Raw genomic sequence first — 24235 nt, forward strand, 5'->3', positions numbered from 1 at the left:
TTTTGTGTTTTGGCTATTGTGAATATTTAAAGGTTAACAGGAAGAACAAATTTAAGCCACCGATCTGTACCTTTGGGATACCCTATCTAATTTTACTTCCTGCATGACCTTGGACAAATGACTTCATCGCCTAATTAGGGGACTGTGATGATAATCCTTCCCTTCTCCTAGTCCTCAACTTGTGCTAAATAGCATCGTTCACAAATGGTGAACGTTACAGCTGATTCTGCTGCCAGCCATCATAGACATTCATTATACTGACCCTCAGCAAAGCTCTAGTTTCCAGCTCATTTCTATTGTGAAAAATCTCAAGTGATTTCATAGATTATAAGCAATTATTTAAAAGCTCAGAAGTGACCATTCTAATTGCCTTCATAACCCTCGCCTGCAAATTTTGGCCAGTAATTCCTGCATTAATCCTATACCTGGTAGCTGAGTTGTAACTTGGTTACTGATTTCAGAGTCAGCTGACAGTCTACTGAAACACTTGGTAAAGGCTCCCAGAGGTTCGTGAGCCTCTTTGTCAAAAGAGACCAAAAATAAAGTTGTGAAAGGCAGCTGACTATTTACAATAATATATTTACAAGTTACTGTACATGTATACACTCTTACAGTACAGAGAAGATATATCAACATAAAAATCTGGTTCTTAACTGACAAGGACTATTCCATTTAATTTTCAGAAATTTCTCTAAGTAATTTGCTCCCACAAAAGCAGCATTGCATAAATTTTGGAAAGTCATTTCTGAAAGCTGGGAGGGAAATTAAGAACGTATTAAATGCTCAATAACGGTATCTGCACATTGGTATTGCAGCTAAGATCAAAGCCAAGCTGTGCCAGGTGTTGTGCAAACACATCATGAGAGCCGATGTCCACTGAAAAGTTTATAAACACAATAACAAGTCTCTCAGATTTATTGATAAACTGGTTCTGAATAGGAAAACAAACACTAGCAGCTTGTTTGTTTCACAAAAAGCTACAGTTGGAAAGGAAAGGTCTTCATTCCCCTGTCTTCTAGGAATACTTCCAGCCTCACAGGAGCATCTCAGGGATTAAAAAAATACAGAGCAGGAAATTCCAGCTTTCCAAGTCTAAGAGTCACCTCCCACAGCCATAGATAAACAATGCAGGGAACAATTGCTCACAAGTAGATGTGCCTCACAGTGGCTATAAAGAGCTCACATAATCTCCTGAAGGACCTGATCTGCTACCAAAGCAGCCCTTGTGCCTGAACAGTCTCCACGGTCTCTGTCCCTACTCTTCTCTTGAGGAGAAGAACTCCTCCGCTCCTCCACCGTTGGGACTTTAGCATCAGTGACGTGCAGCCCATGTGTGAGTGAAGAGCCAGCTGTCAGCTGAGTGCCTGTCTAAAAACACCTCGGTGGGTCCCATCCCTATTGCTTGTGAGTATAAGGGGTGCAACCCCATTCATCTTCTATTTTTATCTGTGGTCTGGTCATTCACAAGCTCTCTGGAGAAATGAGCCAGATCCCACTCAGCTCCAAAATCAAATCAAGGACATGGTATGCCTTTGGAAGTTAAGGTCTGTCTGTAGGTAGACCTCTCTCTCTTGCTCAAGAGAGTTCTTGCTCTTTTTCTCAGCCAGAGACAACCGAACTGGCATCTTCAGCATATAAAATGGACAAATACTCCTGACTTTCCTTTCTGTTGACAGATGCTAGAGTGCATATAGGAGATGCACTCCTATTAATGACTGACATCAAGGGTGACTTTTCCACTTAACTGCTGTAGCAACTCCAGAGCTCTAAGCGAGTGTACAGGCCAGGTAGGAGGTGGGGTACCTGATAAATCCATGATGTTTAGCAGTGAGCAAGTTCATGCAAGACTGAGAAAGGTTGGAAAATTAACAATTTGCTGTTGGTATTTACTTTATTTTATTGTTCATTCCCCTTTCTTTCCCTGCTTTCCACCTGTGAGGAGAGTGAGTGCAAGCTGGGAGAAAAGGGCTCTGTTCCTTGCCCTTCCCAGTTTTCCCTGTCGCCTGCAGGGAGACTTTGAGAATTTCTAAATGTTCAAATGATCCCATCAAGTGCCTTCATCATTCCTGATGCTCACAGCCTTGGGACTTACAGTCCTGGTAGAATTAGCATAGATCCTAACACTCCAATACAACGCCTTCAGTAGCTGATCTTAAATTCAGGCTCACCTTTACAGATGACAGCAGGGACTAGTGCCCGAGCTGCAATGCGACCCCCTTTCTCCATGCCGGGGGTCCCTGCCTGCACAGCCTGGGGGCTTCGCTTCAGAGTGGGGGCCAAAATGCTGGCAAAGGAGAGAAAAATCAGGAAGTTTTAGCTCAAACACGAGAGCAACCTATAATCCACAATTCAACTAGAAGCATATTTTGATGTGTTAGCAGAGTTTTTATAACACAGCAAAACATCCTATGGAGTGCAGCGCACACGACAGGCCTAAGTGACCATAGATGAGGCCTCTCATGCTCTGAGTGATTGGTTTCACTCCTGGCATAGAGCTTTTGGCGGAAGGGAGGGTTTGGGTTGCTTGCAACACACAATCTCCTTTAGACAGTTTTTCAGGCAAAATGAATAAACAGAAATTACATGGTACCAGTGCTGAGAATGCTGTCAGGGCTTGGAGGCAGCACAGCCCTTTCCTGGTTACTCACTCCTGCCTCTGCCCGGCCCTGGTGCTCAGCCCCAGCTCAGCTCCTCGCTCATTCATCCTGTTCTGCGTGTTCCGCGTCACATCTCCCGGCACATGCCACACCACTCCCCAGCTCCGGACCCAAGCAGTCCCAAACTTACCGGCTGCTCTCTCAGCCTCCCCTGCTTGTAGTCAGCACACGACAACACAAAGGTGGGCACCAGAAGCCCACCCGCTCGGCTGCTGTTTTCAAAACCGGTGCAAAACTTGAAAGAGAACTCCAGGACGCTTTTTTTTAAAAAAAAAAAACACAACACCAGCAGGACAAAAGCACCTCCCCTCTTGCCTGATCCAGCTTTATTCTCCACTTTAGTCTCCTTCATCAGAGAGACCATTCAGCCACATTAAAGCCCGGGGACCCTCTGGGACTCTTACAGCGGGAAGGCTGAGGCTGGACGGAGGTACCAGCCCGGCTGACACACTCCAAACGCCTGTCCTCATTTCGCCTACCCAGTTTCCCCTTCCCTGCCCCGTCCCCCGGCAGCACGGCCCCTCTCCCTGCCCCGGGGCACGCAGCCGCGCCGCTCGGATCCTTTTTTCGCCTCCGGGGTAGGTAAGCGGGGCAGAGCAAACGGGCATGGGGAGCGGCTGGGGGCAAGGGGAGCAGCCTCCGGGGAGCTGCCCCGGCCGGGGGCGGGGAGGGGAGGGAAGGGGAAGGAAGATAAAAGCCTCTCGGGGTGCGCCGGCACCGCCTCCCTTCCCGGGGAGTCCCGGAGCCCGCAGCCGGGCGGCAGGTCCCGGTCCGGCGGCGGCGGCGGCAGCAGCAGCAGCAGCAGCAGCAGCAGCAGCAGCAGCAGCAGCAGCAGCAGCGAGCCCGGGGTAAGGAGCGGGCAGGAGGGCGCCGGGCTGCTGGGTGACCCCGGGGCAAGCGCCGGCCTGGGCCGCGCCGGGGGTGCCTGTTCTGCCCCATGCCCTGCGGGGGAAGGGGGTCTGGTCCCCCAGGTATGCCGGGCTCCCCCCGGGCTGTCCCGGGCCCCCGCCGCTCCGTCTGCCGGCCCCCGAGGGCGAGCCGAGACGCTTTGGCTCGGGGGTGTGTGTTTGTGCTGGGATTTTCTTTTTCCCCAGACGCGTTAGGGTCTGGGTAATGAGGAGGGGCTTGCAGGGGAATGGTGCTGAAGAGGGCTCAGGAGAGCACATGCTCACAGGAAGGGTACAAGGCATCTTTTGGTGCTGTTTGGTTTGTTTTGCTCATGTGTGGTTTGGTGTTTTGGGTTTGGTTGGTTGTTTTGGTGTTTGGTTTTTTTGGTTGTTTGGGTTTTGGTGGGTTTGGGTTTTTTGGGTTTTTTTTTTGGTTTTTTTTTTCCCCTGGGGTTTCCGTGAGTGGGCTGGGGTGGATACTGAGGCAGATGATCTGCATGAACACCCCTTGCCAAGAGGGCTGCTGCGCTCATGACGCCTTCACTCTGTGTTCAGCAGGATGGTTTCCATTGTTCTCGAGGTGACCTGCAGCCTTGTTGCCTGGCTGTTTCTGTACACCTGCTTCTGCTACTGGAACAAGCACCGTTCCTACGAGTGGAGCTGTCGCTTGGTCACCCTGCTGCACGGGGTGATTGTCACCTGCCTCTCTGGTTACGTTGCTCTCTTGGATGGCCCCTGGCCTCTGAGCCATGCAGGTATGTTTGGAGTCTTACCCTGACACATGTCCTTGTCGTGCAGTGTGGACACCTCTGCTTCTGTTACAGGTGGAGCGGGGGGCTGATTGCTTTTGTTGTCTGTTCTCTTATGTGTATGTTTTTGGGGCAGGATTTTAACTCTCTTACTTCTTCTCCAGCCCTTACCACTTCTTACTGTTAATCTTTTTATTCTTGTTTGTTTGTTTTATCCATGTACATATTGAAAGTTTTCAGGTTGGCAGCTTGAGTTTATTGCAGCATTAGCTGTAGCAATGTGTTGAGAATAGACCAAGTGCTGTTCACATCTTTCAGGGTGTAATAACTCTTGGCATTTGGCTGTGGGGTTTTGTTTGCTGTTTTCTGTCATTAAATAAATCTCAAATAGTTCTGCTGATGGGGGTCAGGCTTTCCATCCCTGCTTTCTAAAAGGCCGGAGAGAGAAAGAGAAACAGAAGTGTAGCAGGATGGGATGGCCTGCCTGGGTATGCTGGGCAGGCTGAAGTTTTAGCCCATAGGATCAGGCTGGAAACTAAGGAGGAGAGAGGCATACTCACAACCTTTATTGCTGCATATTGTAAAAGAATGTCTTAAATAAGACCCCAGGCTTATGTACATCTTTCATTTCAGGTTCACCAAACACATCTCTTCAGATCCATGTGCTGTCCCTGACCTTGGGTTACTTTATCTTTGACCTGGGCTGGTGCCTATATTTCCAGACAGAGGGGGTCCTAATGCTGTTCCACCACACGCTGAGCATCTGCGGCATGATCATGGTGCTGGGGCTCGGGAAGTCTGCTACAGAAGTCAATGCTGTTGTATTTGTGAGCGAGATCACCAACCCACTGCTCCAGACCCGTTGGTTTCTGCGCGAAATGGGGTGTTACCACACTTTCCTGGGAGAGGTGGTGGATTTCTTCTTTGTGTTCCTCTTCCTGGTGCTGCGAATCGGGGTAGGAGCTTTGATCCTGTATGCGATGGTGACATCCCCTGATCCCAGCTGGCTCCTCAAGGCTGGAGGCCTGGCCATGTACATTGTATCTTTGGGGTTCATGGTTGAAATATGCCGCTTTGTCAGGAGGAAAATGATGAAAAAATATCATTCCTGGACAAGCCTGAGGAGTAAGAATGCACCTGTGAAAACTAACGGGCACTTAACAGCTCATTAATGGGTTGTGGAGGACAATCCCTTGGGCTAGAGTCCTGGCTAATGAAGACTATTCCTGTGAAAAGATCTCCTAAAAGTGATGTGGAATTGACTTTCTGGCACTGGCAGTGGTCTGCTACCCCTGGCGGAGATGAATCAATGCTAGGAACATGTGAGAGCTGAAGGAAGAGGGGTCTGAGTGGAAATCTGAGGAACCTGACATGTCTACTGAACTCTGATTCCCTGACTTCTCCACCAATGGTACAGTCTCAGCGAGGGTGGCAATGCCAGACCTATTCAGTCTACAACCAATAATTGCACAATCTGTATGTTCTGTACTCATTTTGGAGGTAGAATTATTTTATACTGTAGAGCCAGAAAATCAAATCTGAAAAATCCTGTCTTCCTGCCAGTGGGACCAGGTAGGGGTGTGACCTAGCAAAAATTTACTGAGCCTCACTCTCCCTTAATCCTGGAGTTGGACAACATGCTTGACTAAGTACTTGGATGAAAGCCTCTGAACAAGATTCAAGTGCTTGCAGGGGTATAGTGGAGTTGTCCTTTGAGTGTGTGAAGTGATGGTACTTGAGGTGAGACAATGTTTTACCTCATTATTTGTAATGATACATTTCTTTTTTTTTTTTTTAAATACTTGCATTCAAGCAGATACTGATCTTAGAATAGCGTGACTTCACTGGGATTGACTCAGGCCCTTGCAAACTAGAGTCAAAAATTAGACTTGTGCCAATAAACTCCATAAGCAGGTGTTCACCTAGCCTTGGATTGCTTTAAAAAAAAAAAAAATCAGGCACTTTGTGGGTGAGAGATGATAGAGAAGAGCCCTCTCTGGATGCTTTTTCTGTTCTGGGGTTGGCTCATTTACAAGCTGCTTAAGCTGAATGCATGGCTAACGAGTCTAAGTGACTATATTTTCAGGGGTGACTAATGTTCAGGCAGATCTCAGTGTAACATCTGCTCCCATACCAGCAGGTCTCGGAGTATGGACCAGTTCTCTTGGTTTTTTTACCTCTCAGAATTATGTTCTGACATTCCCCCTGGGGTTTTAATGTGAATTTCCCTCTATTTAAGGTTGCAGTTCAGACTTACTCTCCCATAAAAGCCTCACTTACAGCTGAGAAACAAATGGGCTTGTGTTGCCCTCAGGCTTAGCAAGGCTGGTTGCCTTTCCTTCCTGCTTTCAAAAACCTTGTTTAGAGGAGCTTCTTTATGGAGCTAAAGAGCCCCTGAAACAGCCTGTGTGGCTCTTGCTCAAGTGAGGTGTCACCCCTGCTGCAGAGATGAAGGAGGGGAGCAGCGGGAATACAGCTGCTGTGGGGATGCAGCCTTACTAGTTCCTCCATGCCTCTTATCTCACTAACTCTGGCACTGTTCAGGGCAGATATCTGCCTTGGCTGAGGGTTAGAATAAGGTGTCTGGAGAGATTAGAAAATGACATGAAATAAATAACTTTTGACATGCCCTCTGAATGCATTGCAGCTGTGAATCCAGGCAAGTTAGCAGGCTAATATGTTTTTCTAAACAGGAGCCTTGCACTCCTGATAGGTTGCCAGCATGGCTGTGGAGGGCTGGCCTCGTGAGGTATGGTCTTGCCAGAGTCACTGTGCTCTTCCGAAAAATCCAATGAGTGATGAGACTTCTAATAAAGTTATGTTCTCTTTTTAAAAAGAAACGGTTGCTGTAATGTTCTTTTGTTCCAGGTCTTAAGGAGGCAACTGAAGTTAATGCTGAGGAAAACAGGCTTGAGGGTAGCCTAAGCATGCTAAGGCTAGTAGTCACTGACAAAGCTCTGGCTCATGCCCTTCGTGCAGTTCAGGAAGGAGTGAGCTGGTGGGGAAACAAGCACAGATGGAGCCATGTGCTGTGGAGCTCAGGCTTGAGATGTGAAGGATAGATGAGGGTCAGCTGAAGCTCAGATTTGTGACTAATGTACCCATAACCTGCCTTGCCAATGAATCATGGTCAATATCGCAGGGAACTTAAGAATGGGCCATTAAACTGAGGTGTTTGCTCTTGATAGACACAAGGTCACAGGGTAACTGTTAAATTCTAGTCATGGCCCACATCGCAGGTTCCCTTTCTTTTTCTGCAGCACCAATGCCTCTCTGTTGCTGCGTTTCATCCTAGGAATGACAAATTCAGAAGGCTTGGGTTGCAAGGTGGTTTGCCTACACTATCTTTGGAGAAGCAATTGAAAGCGTGAAAACACCTCTGGTGTTATCGGATGTCCTGAGCCACTGCTGAGTGGCTGTTTCCAGCTGAGAACCTGCCACTGCTGGGCCAGGACTCTGCTGTCTGGAGTGGAGGTGGGTCTGGGCTTGGCTTCCAACAAGAAAACTCTCTTCCTTCAGATAAGGGACAATAACCCAGTGCACCCAGCTTGCTTGCATACAAAACAGAACTGATGGTAGTTATCCTGTGAGATTTCAAGCAAAGTAAGTGCCCTCAGGTGGTCATGCACAACATCTCATCTAAGGATAGTTTTAGCCTTAAACTCTCTAATGTGATGCTCGAAAAGCATCTGGCTTCACCCTCAGTATCCCGCTGGATTTCTTATTCGCTAACATTTCAAAGAATGTAATTTTTAATACAGGTGCCTGATTTTTATCTGTCAAATATCCTTGAGGGCTTTTACAGCCACAAAAAGTGAGCATCAGTCTTGGCCTATCGCTGAGGAAGGCCATTGTGCTCTCGTGTATTTCCAGTTCTTGTGTATTTCCAGTTTATTTTTGGACAAGAAGTTTCCCAGTGTTGGTAAGTTAATACCTTCTGTGACCCATTAGTACTGTAAGCTCTTGTTAGAATAGGTACTGAAAGAAGACAAGAAGAAAGAATGTACTGCTGAGGGAGGATGTAGCTATACTAAAATGGGTAGCAGCGTGAGCAGAGGTTCCTGTCCTGAGCTGTTTTGCTGAATGGTATTCATCTGCAGGCAAACTGAGCCAGTGCAACTCAGCCTGCCTATTTAAATGGCTGACTCTGCACAAAGCAAACAAGAAAATTAGTGTATAAGCTGCACCTAACTTCTGGTACAATCCACTGGGAGATGATTTAACTTGCCGCCTTGCATCTCGCTAGATGCAAATTTTGCACACTGTATGATCTAGGACAAAACCACCCACAACTCCTTCTCTATATTCTATCTCAGGCATTAAATGGTCCTTGCCTTGTTAGGACTTTCAGAGTGCTCTTCCATGACCATCTCTGTCATTCTTCCTGGCTGCTCAGTTTCTGTGCTATGAGTCAATGTTAGCCCTATAGCTTTCTGTCTGTCAACACTTTATCCGAAGCTTAATACTAGAACATCTCCATCTCAGTTATTATTGAGGCTATTGGAGGGGGCCGGTGCCTGGTCTAGCAAAGGTGCGGGAAAGCAAGATGAGACCTAAGATTTGTCAGAGAAGCAAATGCACTATTAATGCTGGTGAAGATGTTGTGCTGAAACAGCTGAAGAATGAGCATCTTGTAGCAATAGGAACCTGTGCCTGGCCTGAAAGGGAAAAGTAAGATAGAGATCCAGTTGAAAACGGGCTTATTACAAGTGCTGTAAGAGGCAGGACAAGCAACTCCCACCATCTGTATTTCAAAAGGTAAAACTTGACAGGATGAAGGAAAAAAAACAACCCTACTTCTGGGTGTGAGAGGTTGTTTTGATTGCAGCTTACGAAAGGAGCGAGTGTGTTGGTTGGAGGAACGTTTGTGTAAGCTGCTTTAGGTGTCCCGTGTAAGCCCTGTATTTTGCTGCTCTGTGGATGCAGATGAAGGCGGGCGAGAGAAAAGATGTGGTTTAGCATTGAATGCTTGTAGCGAGAAGAAATTGCTAGGCTTTGTAACTGCTGCATAAGCATTGGATGAGAGGGTACGTTTAGGGCAGGGCTGTGTGCTTTCCCAGCCTGCTGAAGCTGCAAGCTCTGTGCTGTGCCCGGGTGCTAAAGCCCGTGGGGTACGCTACCTTGAAGTGGGTGCTATCCTGGCACGGTTTTGCAAGTTCTGCAGAACGGCGGGTTCGCGCCAGGCGCGGCCTGGGTGTGATCGGAGCCCAGGTCTGCCTGCGGCCCGTTCTCTTCGGGACGCGTGAGATGACTGGAGCGGGTCCCGGGTGCGTGGGACTGATCTCCTGTGCCCACAGACTAAAGCGACGATGCTCCGCGTGGGTGCGTGTGCCGGGTGAGAACCTGACCTGCCTCTCGTTCGGTGAGCGACGGCCTCCCGGGCGCTGAAGCGAGGTCCTCCCCGCCTGACAGAGGCCCGCCGGTTAGAGCGGTGGGGGCCAGACCCCGAGGCCGCCAGCCTCTCGGCTGGGTTTAGGAGCCATGCGGCCCCCTCCCTCCTTCCCGCCGCCCTTGCCGTCCCTCCTCCTCGCCAGCAGGTGCCCCTCGGCCGCCGCCGCTTCCTCTTCCCGGGCGGCGGAGGTAGGCCGGGCCGGGCCGGCCCCAGCAGCCGCGTCCCTCCAGGTGGGTGCGCGGGGCCGGGCCGAGCGGGGAGGGCCCGGCCCCGCGGTCTTCCCCGGCGGCTCCCCGGGGCGGGCAGCTTCCCCCGCGGCGAGGGCGGCGGGGGGCCCGGGCCTGGCCCCGGCGGCTCCGTGCGGCCGGTCCCCGCAAAGCTGCGGCAGCCGCTGGGGAAGAGCGGGGCCGGCGGGCGCGGAGGGAGCGGGGCTCGTTCGTCGCCAGGCCCGCGGGGCGGCAGGGAGGGAGGGCGGGCGGCTGCATCCCGGGGAGGGAGGCTGCTGGCTGCGGGAGGGCTCGGGTCGGCTGGGCAGGCTGTGTCCGTGGTTTGGGGGGCGTTGTTTAGGCTCCCTGGGCTCCTCCATTTTCTCATTTGTACAGGGAAAAAAAAAAAAAAAAAAAAAAGGAGATAACGGTGCTTTGCTGGAGGTGCCCATCTAGTTTTTAAGCTCTTTTGGGGAGGGCAGGGCTGTTCTGGACTAGGTTTTTAGGCTCACGTAATTATTGTAGAGCCTGCTTTCATTCGTGACCCCATTGCTACTGGTGGTACAAATGATTATAACTACTGATGTTTTTAAGGGATATTGCCCTTTCCAGTGTGTGGGGGGGCAGGCGTAAATCACAGGTGCAATATATGTTGTATGTGCTCATGACAGATACTGAGCTCTGATGTGCAATTGGAAGGTAGCCCCCATCTTTCTTTCCAGGGAATGGAGAAACATCTTCTTCACGAGTAGGTGTGGAAAACGCCTCCAAATGTTTAAAAGGTCATTCCTCTTCCTTCTACCAGCCTTCTTCAGCTGGTCAATCCCTTTTGTCACATCAGAATTCTTCCTGCCCTATTTGCCCTGACTCTAAATGCTTACGGACCTCAAGTACCAGGGATGTTAATGGAAACACCTGCTCAGAGCAGTTAATCACATCCTTATTTCATTTCCCTGTGTTCCTGAGGCCCATTATACTGTAATGGTTTTGTTTACCCAGCCTCCTAAGTCATTCCTAGTCATACTTGCAAGAGGCCAAACAGGAAGGTTAGGTATTGCAAATCTGACTCCTCATCACGTGTAGTCCTTTTGGTGTTCCCCAGCCCTGGCAGTGAATCCAGCACGCTGGTCAGAAGGTACCAGCAGGACCAATGGTGCTTTTGCTATTACGCAACTGGAAACTCACGTATCCCAGAGCGTGACTCAACTTCTTTTGATGCGCTTCCCTGAATGCTCAGAAGTAATGAGACACATATTTCATGGAAAGGTATTATAAATAGGAACAAGATGTAGATATTGGGGTATTGGGGGCGCTTTTAGCAACAAAAGCAATATCCTCCACAGATGTTTATGCCCTGTAATTTTGTTCTGGCAGTATGTCTTTTGCTTGTTTGAGAGATTCTGTATTGCACAGTGAGTGAGGGAAGGTGTATAAAAGAAATACTGCTGAAAAAATCTTGATGGGCATGGCTTCTAATCCTTTTGTATCAAAAAGATTTGGAGGTCTTGGTGCCAGAACAGATGGAATGAAGTCTGCAGTTAGGAGGGTTAAGTGGTTTTCACCTTGTCTCGCTCCTCTCAAACTGCAGAGGAGGGAGCATCCAGTGCCTTGGCGAGGAGAGGTGCAGGGCAGGGCGGGGGGCACTCGTGGACTGCAGCCAGGGGTAGAAAAGGGACTGGCTATGAGTGCTTGGCTGCTCCCAAAGGTGGTGGGCCGCTTCATCTGATCACCGTTTGCTGAGGGGTGCTTTGTTCTAATCTGAGCTTTGTCCTCGCACACTCATGAAGAAGCCTGAACTATATGTTGTTTCACTGGAAGTTTTCCTGGGGAGGACAAGGGGATTTTACAGTGGTTTTTTTTCCCCAAATTGTCCTGGAAATGTGTTGATGCTAGAAGGTTAAAATTCAGTAGCAGGAGGAGATGGCAATGCCTTTGTGTTTCTTTTGACTTATTTGCAAGTGGTGTCACTGCACTGGGAAGATTGAATAGCAGTGGACCTAGCAAAAGACTGTGTGTTTTGGGTTTTCTTGTTTTTTTGTTTCAGGAGAGGAGGAACCAAGCTAGCAAACAGCATGACAGGGTGAGTAGGTCAGGTGGGGCAACACAAGCAGACCAGTCAAATGGAGATATATGGGCAGGGAACTAAAATGAAGGGGCAGGTGTAGCTCTGGATCAAAGCCTTATTGCTGGATGTGGTGCTCCTCAGCCTGTCCCTCAGGCAGAGCAGATGAGCACTAACACATCCCAGCAGATCCTGCGTCGTAGACTGGTTGGGAAAGTCCCCCGAGGTGCTTTACCAAGTCGTGGTATGTTTTCTGTTCAACCAGGCTAGGAACTCACTAGCTAACAAGGTCATTGCTTTCAGTGCGTCTTCCCACAGCTGAGGTGACACTGGTGGGGGTCTGTGTGCTGGTGGCCACATGGTGAATCTGCCCTAATTCTCAAGGATACGCTTCTTTGATGTAGGCCTTTCCCCAGAGGAATTGCAGTTCCTCTGGAGAAAAACTTTGTCAGGAGCAAGGAACACTATCAGGAAACAGCACTGTACGCTCAGTGCTGGGATGGTTATGGGTGAAATGCTGTACTGGGTTGTGCTAACACTGCTGAAGGCTAGAGCTTCTGATGCATTTTGTTTTTCTGTTCCTGTGACAGGATGCTGTTCGCTCTGCCTCTGCGGGTAGCCTGCAGTCTGCTTGCCTGGCTCTCTCTCTATGCTTGGTTCTGCCATCGCTACAAGCACCGGAATTATGAATGGAGCTGCAGGCTGGTCACGCTGACCCATGGCATCCTTGCTACCTGTCTCTCTGCTTACATTGGCTTTATTGATGGTCCCTGGCCTTTGAGTCACCCAGGTAAGTAATGGAAGTCATGGTCCCAAGTCTCCCAATGGGTGATGGCACAAAGTGGGGTCTCCTACCACCTCAGTATCCAGCCCACTTGAGGAATGATGATTGTAATGATAGCTGAGCTGCTTTGTGATGGAAAGTACTAGAGAAATGGAGAGACTGGTACTGTATTTTGCTAGTGTAATGGCCCTCCCCAGCTGCAATCTGGCAGAGCGTGTGATCACGTTGTGTGGCCATTACATGCATGCAGCTGTTAGACTAACAACTATAGTATTGTGACTCGTCTGACTTCTCCAGCTGAGCTGTGATCAGTACAAGCTAATACCAGCCTGCCAGTGCTGAAGGTGAATACCCATTCCTTGTCTCAGATCCTGCCTGCTTGTTGCCTCCATGCTTTAAAGCTCTGTCTGGTGTCTTTATATTTCAGGATCACCAAACACAACTCTTCAGGTACATGTGCTGTGCCTTAGCTTGGGCTACTTCCTCTTCGACCTTTGCTGGTGTGTGTACTTCCAGGCAGAGGGTGCCCTGATGCTGGCCCACCATCTGGTGAGCATCTTGGGCATCACAGCATCGTTGGCACTCGGGGAGTCAGCTGCGGAGGTCAATGCCGTCATCTTTGGTAGTGAGATCACTAACCCGCTGCTGCAGGCCCGCTGGTTCCTGAAGGAGATGGGATGTTACCACAGTTTCACAGGCGATGTGGTGGATTTCTTCTTCGTGGTCCTCTTTACTGGGGTGCGGATTGGAGTGGGGGCCTGGCTGATGTACTGTGAGCTTGCTTCTCCCAAGCCCAGGTGGTACATTAAGCTGGGTGGTGTCATCATGTATGCTGTCTCCTGGGTTTTCATGGTCAGCATCTGTCGCTTCGCTAGGAGGAAGAGCATGAAGAAGTACCGTGCTTGGAGGAGTCGGAGGAGTGATGAGTTACACTTGAAAACTAATGGACATCTGAGAAACCACTGACTGGATGCTGAGTAAAGACTTCCTCGAGTTCACAATCTGGCAAGAAGGGGATCGTGCCTGAAATGCCACTGTCGGGAGAGGAGCCAACACACGTTAGCAATTCTGGAGCCAGGTTTATCCCTGGCATAACTCCACTGAAATCCATGGAGCTATGCCATGGATTCATTGGACCTGCAGTGTTTGGCCTGGCAGAGGCTGGCTCAGTGTGTACGTAAGCATACGCTAAATGATATGAGTGAAAGAAGGGCTAATTTTACAGACTAAACTTAACTCGTCCAGCAGTGCAGGTGTAAATAGCAATGTTAGTAGCTAACTCCTTCAGCACTGGTAGAATCTTGGAAGAGAGGAGAAAATAACAATAGAGCTTCATGTTCAGTGTCCTGTACCGTCTAGACAGCTAGAGTGACTCTTCATACTGCTAGGAAGAAGCATGTTCTAGTGTTTCATTGGAATTGGGATTCCTGGCTCTTCCACCAACTCGTTATGTGACCTTGGGCAAGTCATGTAACTCTAACTCTGTGCCTAATTTCCCCATCTGTGAATTGGGGGTGATGGAGCTGATCCATCTGTGTTATGCACTTTCAGATCTTTACTTGAGAGGTGCTATATAAATGCAAAATGGTGGTTGTTATCTGCACTTTGTTCATTATCCCTGTGTTTCCTTTGGGAGAAACGATTTTGGTGGTTGAGCTAGAGTGTGACTCTAGAAAGAACAGGTTTTTTAGGTAGGTTATTGTTTCCTGTCCTTGCTAATTCCTTTTAATAACTTATTTAATAACATATTGATAACTTGGTTTTCAGTAGTGTCCAGAAGCTCTAATTAGCACTGGCGCCTTGCAGGACTAGGTGCTCTGTATTTACACCCAAAGACACAGCCCCTGATAGGAAACACTTTTCTGACTTTTTATCTCCTCTTCATCCCTGACTGTTAAACCTCCACCCACACCCTCCAAATACTGTTTTTAGCTCTTGAGTGACCAACACTCTCTGTTATGAGAAGCCCCACCAGGACTTGCCAGTAAGTGGTTTTCTAGCTGATGGACCAAGTCCTGATTTGTCTGCAGAATGCCAAAATTCCCTCTGCTGTGCTTATTGGCCCAAATGCAGGCATAGTGTGGAGCCAGCCTGAGACCAAATGGCATGCCTTGAGATTGTCAGGCAAATACCTTCCCCAAGCTGTAAGTAACTTTTAAAAATAAGAACAGTAAATGCAGGGTGTTCTACTGCAGCAATCTGCAAACAATCTGTACTTGCTGGTTTGGGCAATCTACAGGGAACAGGGTCCAGAACCTGATTTGTAGTGAAGGCTGTATATTTCTCTTGCCCTTGAAAGTGTCACCCTGGATTCAGACAGCATATCTGAACCCAGAGTCTGCCACAGTGCTTGGGGATAGTGGGGTACTGTAGGTGAATGTCTGGGAGCTCTATGGAAAAATGATTGAAAAACACTTGAAACTAGCGTTGATGTTTTTCCCCAGGACCATAGATACCAGTTTTGACAAGAGTGTTTCCTCTGATCCAAATTGGGATTTCTGTTTGAAGAGTGGCCAACATGCATCTTCAAAACACAGTGGCTAAGGTGGAAGAGCTACCCAGCTTCAAGTCTGTCCTCTGCTCTGTTCAAGCCAGAGACTTAACCTTGGCTCATCTGAATTGATGCCTTGACCCCTGGGCTTTGAATTCACTTCTGTCTCCCTGGTTGGATCTGGGTCACTTTATAAAAGTGAGCATTTTGCAGCCTAGTAATTAAAGGAGAGAGAGGCACAGAATCTGGCCTTTTTTAAGCAAAAAAGTGAACCTCACTGGGAGAAAAAAATAAGTGTTACTTATGTGGTCCCATTTGCAGGGAAAAACTATCCCCCAGTTGGCAGCTTCTGGTGTTTATTTCACTGTATGTTCTTAAGCGCTTTTCCTTTGTTATTGCTGTCATTATTATGATCATTTATTTTGAGCCTCAGCACCAGGCCTCCAGTGCAGCTCAGGTGCCAGTTCTGCTGTGAGCCTTGCCTGTTGCAGCCAAAGACCTGAAGAGCCCAAAGCACTTCAGATTAGCAGAGCCAACTGGTGGGCGAGCTGCTCCTGAAAAGGAAACTTGACTCATTTAGCACAGCGCAGTAATATGGCTATTGAACCTTGAAGGGAGACAAGAAGGGCTGGTTGGGGCTTGCTGGTTCTTTCCCAGCTCTGCTGCTGCTGTTGGGCATGTCAAGGAGCCTTTTTGCCTCAGTTTACCCACTTTATTAAGTGGGTACAGTATTAGCTACCTCGCGGGGTGTTTTAATTTGTTAACAGTAAGCCACCTTTGACGAATACTTGGTGGTCTGTGTCAAGCTGTGCTGCATAAAGGCAAAATGCTGTTGCTTTGAGTGAAGCACTTCTCAGTATGACCCGTCATCAATACTTTGTTACCTGAACATGGCACTTCGCAGCATCTGGCTTGCCTCACAAAAGCAGGAGTCCAAGGTGTTTTACAGTGGTGCTTATGGGTAGGAGTCAAAAGGAGTAAGCTAGACACGCGTAAAAATCAGCCGTGCTGCTGCTTGTTCAGGTGGACTCCCAGGTTGAAGAAAGGATGTCTGGTGGGTTTTTTCTAGTAAGGATTACACTAAATTTGGAGCTAAAAGAGTTTCAGCAGCCAGCCTGACCAGGGAATAAGGGCTTTCAGCAGCAAGTCCAAGTCCTGAAGAAATGTAGGTGAAAACAGCCTGTTCATTTCTCAGTGCGGCTGTTGACTTGCCCACCAAGAAGAGTTTCCTGAGCAGTCGTGATGATTTGGACTCTGACCTCTGCTGAGGTTTGGTGTGCAGCTTAATGCATGGTTACAGCCCTTCTGTGGGGGCTGTGCTGCCCACGTGAATAAGGTGTCAGTTAGTGACTGCAGGTATCTATGAAACACCTTGTGTGACGATGTTGTGAAAGATAATGCACTTAATGGTTGAGTGGTCCCCTTCTTTGAACTGGGGGGAAACTTGCTTGGAGGAAGTAGAGCACTGTGATCAATGTTGAGGCTTTAGAAGTTAAACAAGGGCACCAGAAAATAAAAGAGCAATTAGGAATGGCTTTATGAAGTAGAGCTGGCAATGATGTCTCCGAGCAAGGCCTCATAGTCTGTCTAGTGGGCTCCAGCATAGAATCACAGACCCAGAAGAAGTATAACTTTCAAGCTATGGAGCACATGGTGGGACCTGTCCTCAGGCTAGTCCATAATGGCTAGAGCAAGTTGTAAAAGGAAACTGCAGAACTAGTGTGAAATAACAACTTGTGTTTGAATTACTGTGTAATAGCAACTAATGTTCCACCAGTGAATGGTGTAGATGCTTTGTATTATGTTTTATAAAATAAAGATTATTTAATTATATGAGGAATTTGTTTTCTCTCTTTGGATGCAATTCTTAAGTTGTATTGTGTATTGTTGGATGAGTTGGCATTGCCAGTGTAAATGAACAAAGTGATGGTCGGTGGGTGCTTTTTAGGGACCGAGCCAACAACTTGTTAGCTTTCACCATTATTGCTTCTTAGACATGTTAACAGGCAGAGAAACCACTCTTCTTTGCAAGGTTGTCCTGAGGAGTACTTGGTAGTTTGGTGTTTGCTAATAGGTGCTTTCAGGTTGTTGACTGGCTGAACAGGGTGCATTTCTTCCATAGCGTTTGTTCCCAGGCCTTCCACGCGCTTATCCTTAGGCAACTCACAGAGCAAAAATGTTTCCTTTGCTTTCCATGCCTTGTATGCTAAAGGAGAAGGTTTTCCTGTGTTTCCACACCATGAACCATGAGCTCTTCTCATTCATAAACTAAACATTGTTGCCTAGGAATTGCTTCACTGGGACATTTGATGGGAAGAGAGTATTTTTTAGCATTATTTAATATTGCATGGGTTTTTTTGCAGCTGTAGAGATGACCCAAAGTCAGCACTGTGCAAAGGTGCAGATTTAGTCTGGGGTCTGAGTCGTGCTAGTCTGTCTCTCCACGTGCCTGCTGTGGTGTTATTGCTTACGTACTCGGGAGCTGTCTTCATTCAGAGCCAGAGAGAAACTGCAGGGCTGTGCAGCTGCTGGGAGCTGTGTATATCATGTTCTGTTCACGCCCCAAAACTCCCTGGGCAGGACTGACTGTGCCACATAATCTGCTGTGGGAGATGTGAGCTGCCAGGAGGATGTTGTGCAGGCCTCAGGTCTGTTTGCCTAGGGGCGTCTTTTGCCCTTGATGCAATAGCTTAGCACTGGGAAAGCCACCAACACACAGAACAGCTTTGTCAAGTGATTTAGAAAGTTGTGCACTCCTTTTAGAAGCTCTGCTTCAAAGGATGCTCCTAAAATAAGAGGAGAGGAAAACATTTCTTTCAGTGATGCTTTCACTGACTGCAGTAAGAGAGCTAGGCACCAACAAGAATTTCTGTGAACCAGGCACTGTATAGACCCAGAACAGAACAAAGGCCCTGCCCTGCATGGTCTGCGCCTGCAGCTCTGAAACTGTGTGTAGCCAAGCCGCACTCAGGAAAGACCTTAAGTGTTGTGTTGGTAAAGAATAGCTACTCTGCTTTGCTTATGGTCACAGCATTTTGCCAGAGCACACCAGTATGCCAAAAGTCTGTTTTCTATAAATAGTTAAGCCAATTTAGTTGTTTGGATGTAACCCTTAAATCTACCTCAAAATCCTCCAGCGCTGGGGAGCAGCTGTGTAGTGTTGAGCCCTCTAGAGATGCTGGCCTCTTTATGCTCTACAGGCAGCCTGGCTGCATGATGAAGGGGTCTCAGGGACTGCAATAATTTATGCTGGGAGTTTGTTTAACCTCTGAGGTAGTCCAGAAGCAGAGAAGAAAGTACAGCAGCATTCTGAAGCTTTGCTTTACAGCTGCAAGCATCTTCCAAACTTCACGTCTTCAGGAACAACATGCCAGAGTCTAGCCTTAACTCAATGGGCAAATGTGCTTTGACTGTAAAATCTGCCCCCCTACCCCCAATTAATTTCATTTTTTGTCTTCCCATTTTTTCTTTTAAAGCCGTTCCTTCCCTGCTGCCTGCCTTTTGCTTGTACTGCTGGCCCTGCTTTATGAAATTAACCTCCTCTTTCAGTTCTCTACCCTCTTTTTCTAGTTGATCTCCTTATTTGTGTTTGAAGAAATTGCAATCTTATGATATTCAAGGCTTTCTTCCCTTGCAACAGTGGTGCAAGCACTGGTGTAAAAACATAGCATTTTAAGTCTTCGGAGTCTGCTATTAGACTAATACCAGTGCTGTCAGCAGGTCTGTTTCTTGGACAAAAAAGGATGAGAGAAAGTTTTAAGCTTTATGGAAGTCGTGGGTATGTTCCTAATACTTGCAGGCTTTGTATAGCTTGGCTGGAAGTAAAATAATTTCTGCTGCCATTTCCAAAGAAATCAAATTTTGGAGACGGAGAGGGAACCAGTCAGCATTAGCTTTGTGTTGCATGAGCAATTTCTGGGCAAGGAGCAACTCTTTTTTGGTTATACCAATATACCAGCAGATTTCTCTTTTCAAGTCATCTTCAATATGTGGTCTAGTAATCCATGTAAGAGAAGGTTTTAGCTTTTGCTGGCTTTGTCCTGTTTCCCTCAAGTTCCAGGGGGAGTTTGGCAGCTGATAAGTTGGCAACATAAGGGATCTTTAGAAAATGACTTTAAGAAGGAACTGAAGAGATCAAGGTGTATGGAAAAGCTTTTGCAAAGTAAGAACAGTTTGCCGGTAGTTAATTTTGTATGGGAAGGAGAAAGTGTTGGTTTCTGTGGCTTCTCAAATGTTACAACGTACAGGTTTTCAGCAATGCTTGTATTATGATGTTGTTTGAATTATGTATCATGTCAGAAGGTTAAGATCTGTTCAGTGTAACTGATAATCCTCAAATGTGATGAGAAATAATGTTATTCTCCATCTCTTTAGATTTTACCCTAATAACAAATAACTTTTTTTTTTTTAACCCCCCTCCCCCTCCAATCAGAGGACATTGATTCTAGCAGAGAGCAAGAAGGAAACTCATGACAGAATGTACAGCAGCTTCATCTGTCCTTACAAAGGTTGCTGCTTTAATTATGCTGATATGGAAAGAAAGCTTAGTGCTATAAAAATGCTTACTGCAATGTGGATTATCCAGGTTTAGGAACTGTAATAAGCTGTCACAGTAGAAGCTCTGATAGATTAAGCTATCTGTGTCTCAACAAAGTCAGCAAAGTATTGCATTTGTGTCCAAGTGACTTAAAAGCATAGACCAGCCCTGTATGCATTTCCAGGATTTCCAGGGAACTACATGCAGAACAAGCTGCCTGTCTGTAGGGAGCAAATCATGTGCCTATTTTAAGGTATGAGACAGTAAAAGGCTTTGAAATGCATAGCAATGTGGAGCACAGCACAAATTCATGGCTTTTTTTTTCAGATTAGGGTTGCATCCAGATGTCTGTTAGTGGCCATTGGATTGGTCATATCGGTTTCTGGAGCAGGTTGCATCCATGTTGCAGTGAAGCTGGGTAGCATCAGTATAGCATCTGGCTGGAAAATGCAGTGGATGGGCAAGGAGATAGACACGTGTCTGGATTTGATTCAGGGTATCATTACTATCTTCAGCTCCCTCAAAAGTAGAATCTCAGCAAATAACGAAATCCCCCCCACATTCTCAGCTGGCTCAGAAGAATCTCATGCTGGAGCAGTTCCCCAGGATCAAAGGGTGCTGAACTAAGCAGCAGCTGTTAGTACTTAGGTGAGTTTGACTGGATGGAATTGCAGGGTACTACAAAAAAATCAGGAAGGCAGGAAGGTTTAAGTTGTGCTAAGCTTGAGTGCAGAGCCAGGCTTACCCCAGTCCTGACACAAGGTCAAGGTCCTGTCCGTTCTTCAGGAGCTACAAATTTATATGCATATTTGGGAAATGAGCTGTCTTCTCTGTTAGCCTTGGGAATCATTTCCTCTGTGCCTTTCCTCTCCAGCTGTGCAAGGCATAAAGGTTGGCTGTTGCCTTCCAAAAGCAGCTGACTCTTTTTTTGCCAGAACGGCAGGTGGCATAGCAATTTATGGTAAGTTTAAATACTGGTGCATTCTATCACTAGTTTTAAATTGATTACTTGTAAGTAGCAAAAGTTAAAAGACTCTTTATCCATTTAATTTTTATGATGGAGATCAGTGAAACACAGCTAATAGCCCATCATGTCTGACCTGGAGCACACAAAGCTAGCTATTCTTTACTTGAGGTCTGCAGGAGATCCATTGCACTCACAGGTAAGTTGCTCTGATGACTGATGATCCTACCTGAAATGTTGTGAAGGGAAATTTTCCTGAAAAAAAAATTATTACATTCACTGTTTGTTCATGCTTAAAATTTGAAGTATACCAGCTATCAGAAGCAACACAGTGTGATAAATCTGGCATCAGGGAGTAAAAAAAGTACCATCTTTTGCCGATTTCCTACCTTTGTTTACGCTGTGCCCGTAGCAGTGCAAACCCCGCTCAAACCTCCGCATCTGAACCCTTAGGCGGTCAGTGTTGAGCAAGCAGAGCACCCCAGAGCTCCACTATCTGACACCCCTTCGAAATGCTTGTTTCAAAAGGGGACCGAGGGTGTGAGCAGGACCTCGCTGTTGAACTGCCAGCGGGGAGGGTTTGGGAGGAGAGGTGCCATACAAGGCTTTGCCAGCAGATGGCAACGGCTCCTCAGTGAGCTTCGGGTGCGAGGCTGGAGAACTCGGTCTTTGCAAAAAGAACCTCAGTGAAACCTTTCTCTGTAAGCCTGCCTTTTCAGGAGTCCCGTATGAGGCACCTCCGAGGAGCTGTCCTTTTTGTGCCATCCTTCAAGTCAAAAGAAGTTTTCCTTTGTAGGAGTCAACCTTCTTTGCTTCAGGGTCCTCCTTACTGGAGCTGCTTAGCTCTGGTCTGGACTGTAAAAAATAGACCGTTGGAGACATTGGTGGTTTGCCCTGGAGACATGAACTGGTGAGGTTAATATGCAGTTTCCACTTCTAGCATCTATGTCTGTCTGACGGTACTATATGTAAATTCAGGCTAAGTGACAGTTTTAGAGCCACCAAAAAAAAAAATCTATTTTAATTGGTACTGCACAGTGTAATTGCTTATTGATTCCCCTTCCCCTTTCCTGGATTTCACATTGTAAAACTGCCCAGGCAGTGGTAGCATAAATAGGCATCTATATTAATGTAGGTACACAGTCAGCTCCCACCAAAAAAATCAGCATTTGCAGAAAAGAGAAGCAGTTATGGTTTCAGAGTCTACTTCTGAATTGGTTTATTAGTGCTTTGTCTTTCTAAGTGTTTCATTAGACATTGAAATGGGAATGCGGCCCATTATGAGCAAGAGTTAATCTACTAAACCGTGTGGCATAAGGGGTTTATGCTTCCTTTTTGTCATTGGTATAGTTTTGTGTGATGCTTCTTTTGACAATGCTGAGCAAATTTTTGGTAAATGTTCAACACTGTCACTCCACCGAATTTTACATCAATTTACTACAGCAGGGGATAAGTTTCCTTCTCGTTCCTATTTTTATTTTTTCAGGATTTCCTCCAGCTAATTGTTATTGTCATTATGTTGTTATGCACAATAAAATATAATGAAAGTAACAAAAATCATCAAGGCCTAATATGCAAATGCTGGGCCTGCCATGGAACAGGTCTCCCAGGAGCCTTCCTCTCTCAAGGCACAGTACTTTATGTTCCCTAAGTTAAAAGCGGGGAGGCATTTACTGCAGAAAAGATGCAACAAAGAGGTGTATAATAAATATAGATAGAGGTATTCAGTCACTCCATTACCACTGACCAATGTATTGCATACAGCTGCAGAAGGAGAGGCAGTCATGGCTGCATGTCTTGCATCCCCCCCCCCCCCCCCTTTTTTTCCCCGAGCTTCTGTCTTCCTCAAAAGGAAACCAAAAGAGGAAGTATAAATGTCCTGCGTATATATGTCAAGTATCACGCTGAAAATGATTTAATCCCATGCTTCCCCTCTTTGCACTGAACTTCTTCAAAACAACAAATTCTTCAGACTATCAGTTTCCTGGCTTCCTGATTCGTGCTCACTTTGCTCCAAGGAGGAAAAAGCTATATGTTGTAGAGCGGCCGGGTCCTGAATATAGCTTCGAGCAAGGTATGGTCCTGTATGCTTAATGATGTATCTGGTCCCGAGTTTCCAGAAACCTGTTTTCTAGACTCTTTCCAAGTCCAATGTCCTGGCTTTGAAGAAGTGTATCAAGGTAAGGTTAATTAGAGGGAAGAAGGATGGTGTCCTATGTGATTGGCATTAGCTAATAAGATTATATTGGTCTGTTGGCATTTGGTAGGAAAGACTGATGTTCCACAAGTTCCTCTGTATTGGGAGGACCAGTATTAATGCCCAGCCTCCCTGGCAGCAGAGCCGTCCTGCTTTCCATTCCACTGCTGTGGTGCTCATAGGCTTTAATTCCTGGCAACATGAGGCGCAGTAGCATGGAAGGTTCCTGAACTTCTAGTGTATAGATGTTATTCCTAGGTGTTTGAGAACAAGAGTGCCTGGCAGGAATCTTATTTATCCCCTTGTGTTGACATCGAGATTTTGGGATTAGGTAACGTACCTAGAACTCAGCTTCTGATCTGTTACAGTTTGCTTCATGCTGTTCATGCATTGTCAGGAACAGGCTCTGCTGTTTAAATGCATGTGCAGTTGAGACAGGCACTTCTCCCTAAAGCTGTGTTGTATACGGCATAAAAGGCAGGGAGTTAGAGCAATGTACCAGCAAGGGTATGTTTCTGCTGAGAGCTGTGGCCGAGGAGAGGGAAGTCCAGGCGTGTTGAAATTTGAATGTCCAACTATTCTGTATTTAGTAGGTATGGTAATATACAGTCTGTTGCTCACCTTTTCGTATTGGAGGGAGTTTTTTTGCATTAAGAGAAGGGGAGCACGAACAGGCTCTTGGCTGCAGTGTTTCTGGAAGGCCGAGGAATGCGCAGGGAGGGATCAGTTCTTGTTCTCATCTCAAATTTTTGTTGACCTTCACCTGTGAGAAAAATTCCCAATGAAACGTGTTGCGGAAATGCAGGGAACGCGAGATTTGATACGGGGCTATGAAAGGTCTGGGGGTCAACAGCACGGCCGGTGACTATCTGAGGCTCCAGAGCTGCACCGCTCCTGGCACCTTGCTATTTTAGTTTTCTGTTTCTTTCTGTTGTTAAGTGTCTTCGGTGTCCTATTTTCCACCCCGCGTACCGTGCAGATGGGGGCACGCACGCTCCCTGCCCCCAAGAGCTTGTGGCAAGAGGCGAAACAGAGGAGCGGGATGGCTGGAGATGGAGCTCCGGCAGGGATGGGAAACGGAGAGGGAAACCTCTTCGGCAGCGATACGGCAGGCCAAAGGAGGAGCAACTAAGTTGCGATGGGATGAGAAGGAAACACCCCCCCCCGCTGGCCTGGAAAAGGCCGAGGCTGTCCCGGCAAGGGCCAGCGAGTGCGGGGGAGCCCGGCCTGGCGCCCGCCTCCCCCGCTCCCCGCAGCCGGGACAGGCCGCGGTGCCTTGAAAGAGGGGGCCGGGCGGACGTGTGCCTGC

The 24235-nt window shown here is 47.3% G+C and overlaps 2 protein-coding genes across 11 annotated transcripts; both read left to right on the top strand.

Moving 5' to 3' along the window:
• The first annotated feature begins 2977 nt into the window (after window positions 1-2977).
• Window positions 2978-6086, top strand: LOC115345094 (TLC domain-containing protein 5-like). 4 transcript variants are annotated; one of them, XM_041125366.1, is made up of 3 exons: window positions 2978-3235; window positions 4100-4299; window positions 4927-6086. In XM_041125366.1, exons 2-3 carry the CDS (start codon window positions 4104-4106, stop codon window positions 5463-5465), a joined length of 735 nt encoding a protein of 244 aa, XP_040981300.1. In that variant the 5' UTR covers window positions 2978-3235; window positions 4100-4103; the 3' UTR covers window positions 5466-6086. The 4 variants fall into 4 exon arrangements, with proteins under 4 accessions (XP_040981300.1, XP_040981301.1, XP_029879210.1 ...); XM_041125367.1 differs by having other exon boundaries at window positions 3215-3235; window positions 4103-4299; XM_030023350.2 differs by lacking the exon at window positions 2978-3235 and adding an exon at window positions 3474-3505.
• Window positions 5619-17061, top strand: LOC115345093 (TLC domain-containing protein 5-like). 7 transcript variants are annotated; one of them, XR_003924716.2, is made up of 5 exons: window positions 5960-6033; window positions 7589-9915; window positions 12544-12743; window positions 13165-13910; window positions 15182-17061. XR_003924716.2 is itself a non-coding variant. In XM_030023345.2 (4 exons), the coding sequence occupies exons 3-4, from the start codon at window positions 12545-12547 to the stop codon at window positions 13701-13703; spliced, it is 738 nt and encodes a 245-aa protein (XP_029879205.1). In that variant the 5' UTR covers window positions 5960-6033; window positions 7589-9915; window position 12544; the 3' UTR covers window positions 13704-17061. The 7 variants fall into 7 exon arrangements, 6 of the variants coding, with proteins under 6 accessions (XP_029879207.1, XP_029879209.1, XP_029879208.1 ...); XM_030023345.2 differs by having other exon boundaries at window positions 13165-17061; XM_041125365.1 differs by having other exon boundaries at window positions 7589-7767; window positions 13165-17061.
• Window positions 17062-24235: the final 7174 nt, after the last annotated feature.

This window comes from Aquila chrysaetos, chromosome 8 (assembly GCF_900496995.4).
Source record: "Aquila chrysaetos chrysaetos chromosome 8, bAquChr1.4, whole genome shotgun sequence".
In the NCBI taxonomy this organism is placed as follows: Eukaryota; Metazoa; Chordata; class Aves; order Accipitriformes; family Accipitridae; genus Aquila; species Aquila chrysaetos.

Excerpts from the sequence above, each read along its gene's own strand:
- LOC115345093 (XM_030023347.2), top strand. The coding sequence starts at position 12,545 with ATGCTGTTCGCTCTGCCTCTGCGGGTAGCCTGCAGTCTGCTTGCCTGG. Across the intron at positions 12,744-13,164 it reads CTGGCCTTTGAGTCACCCAG|GATCACCAAACACAACTCTT; the intron begins GTAAGTAATGGA and ends TTTATATTTCAG.
- LOC115345094 (XM_041125366.1), top strand. The coding sequence starts at position 4,104 with ATGGTTTCCATTGTTCTCGAGGTGACCTGCAGCCTTGTTGCCTGGCTG. Across the intron at positions 4,300-4,926 it reads CTGGCCTCTGAGCCATGCAG|GTTCACCAAACACATCTCTT; the intron begins GTATGTTTGGAG and ends CTTTCATTTCAG.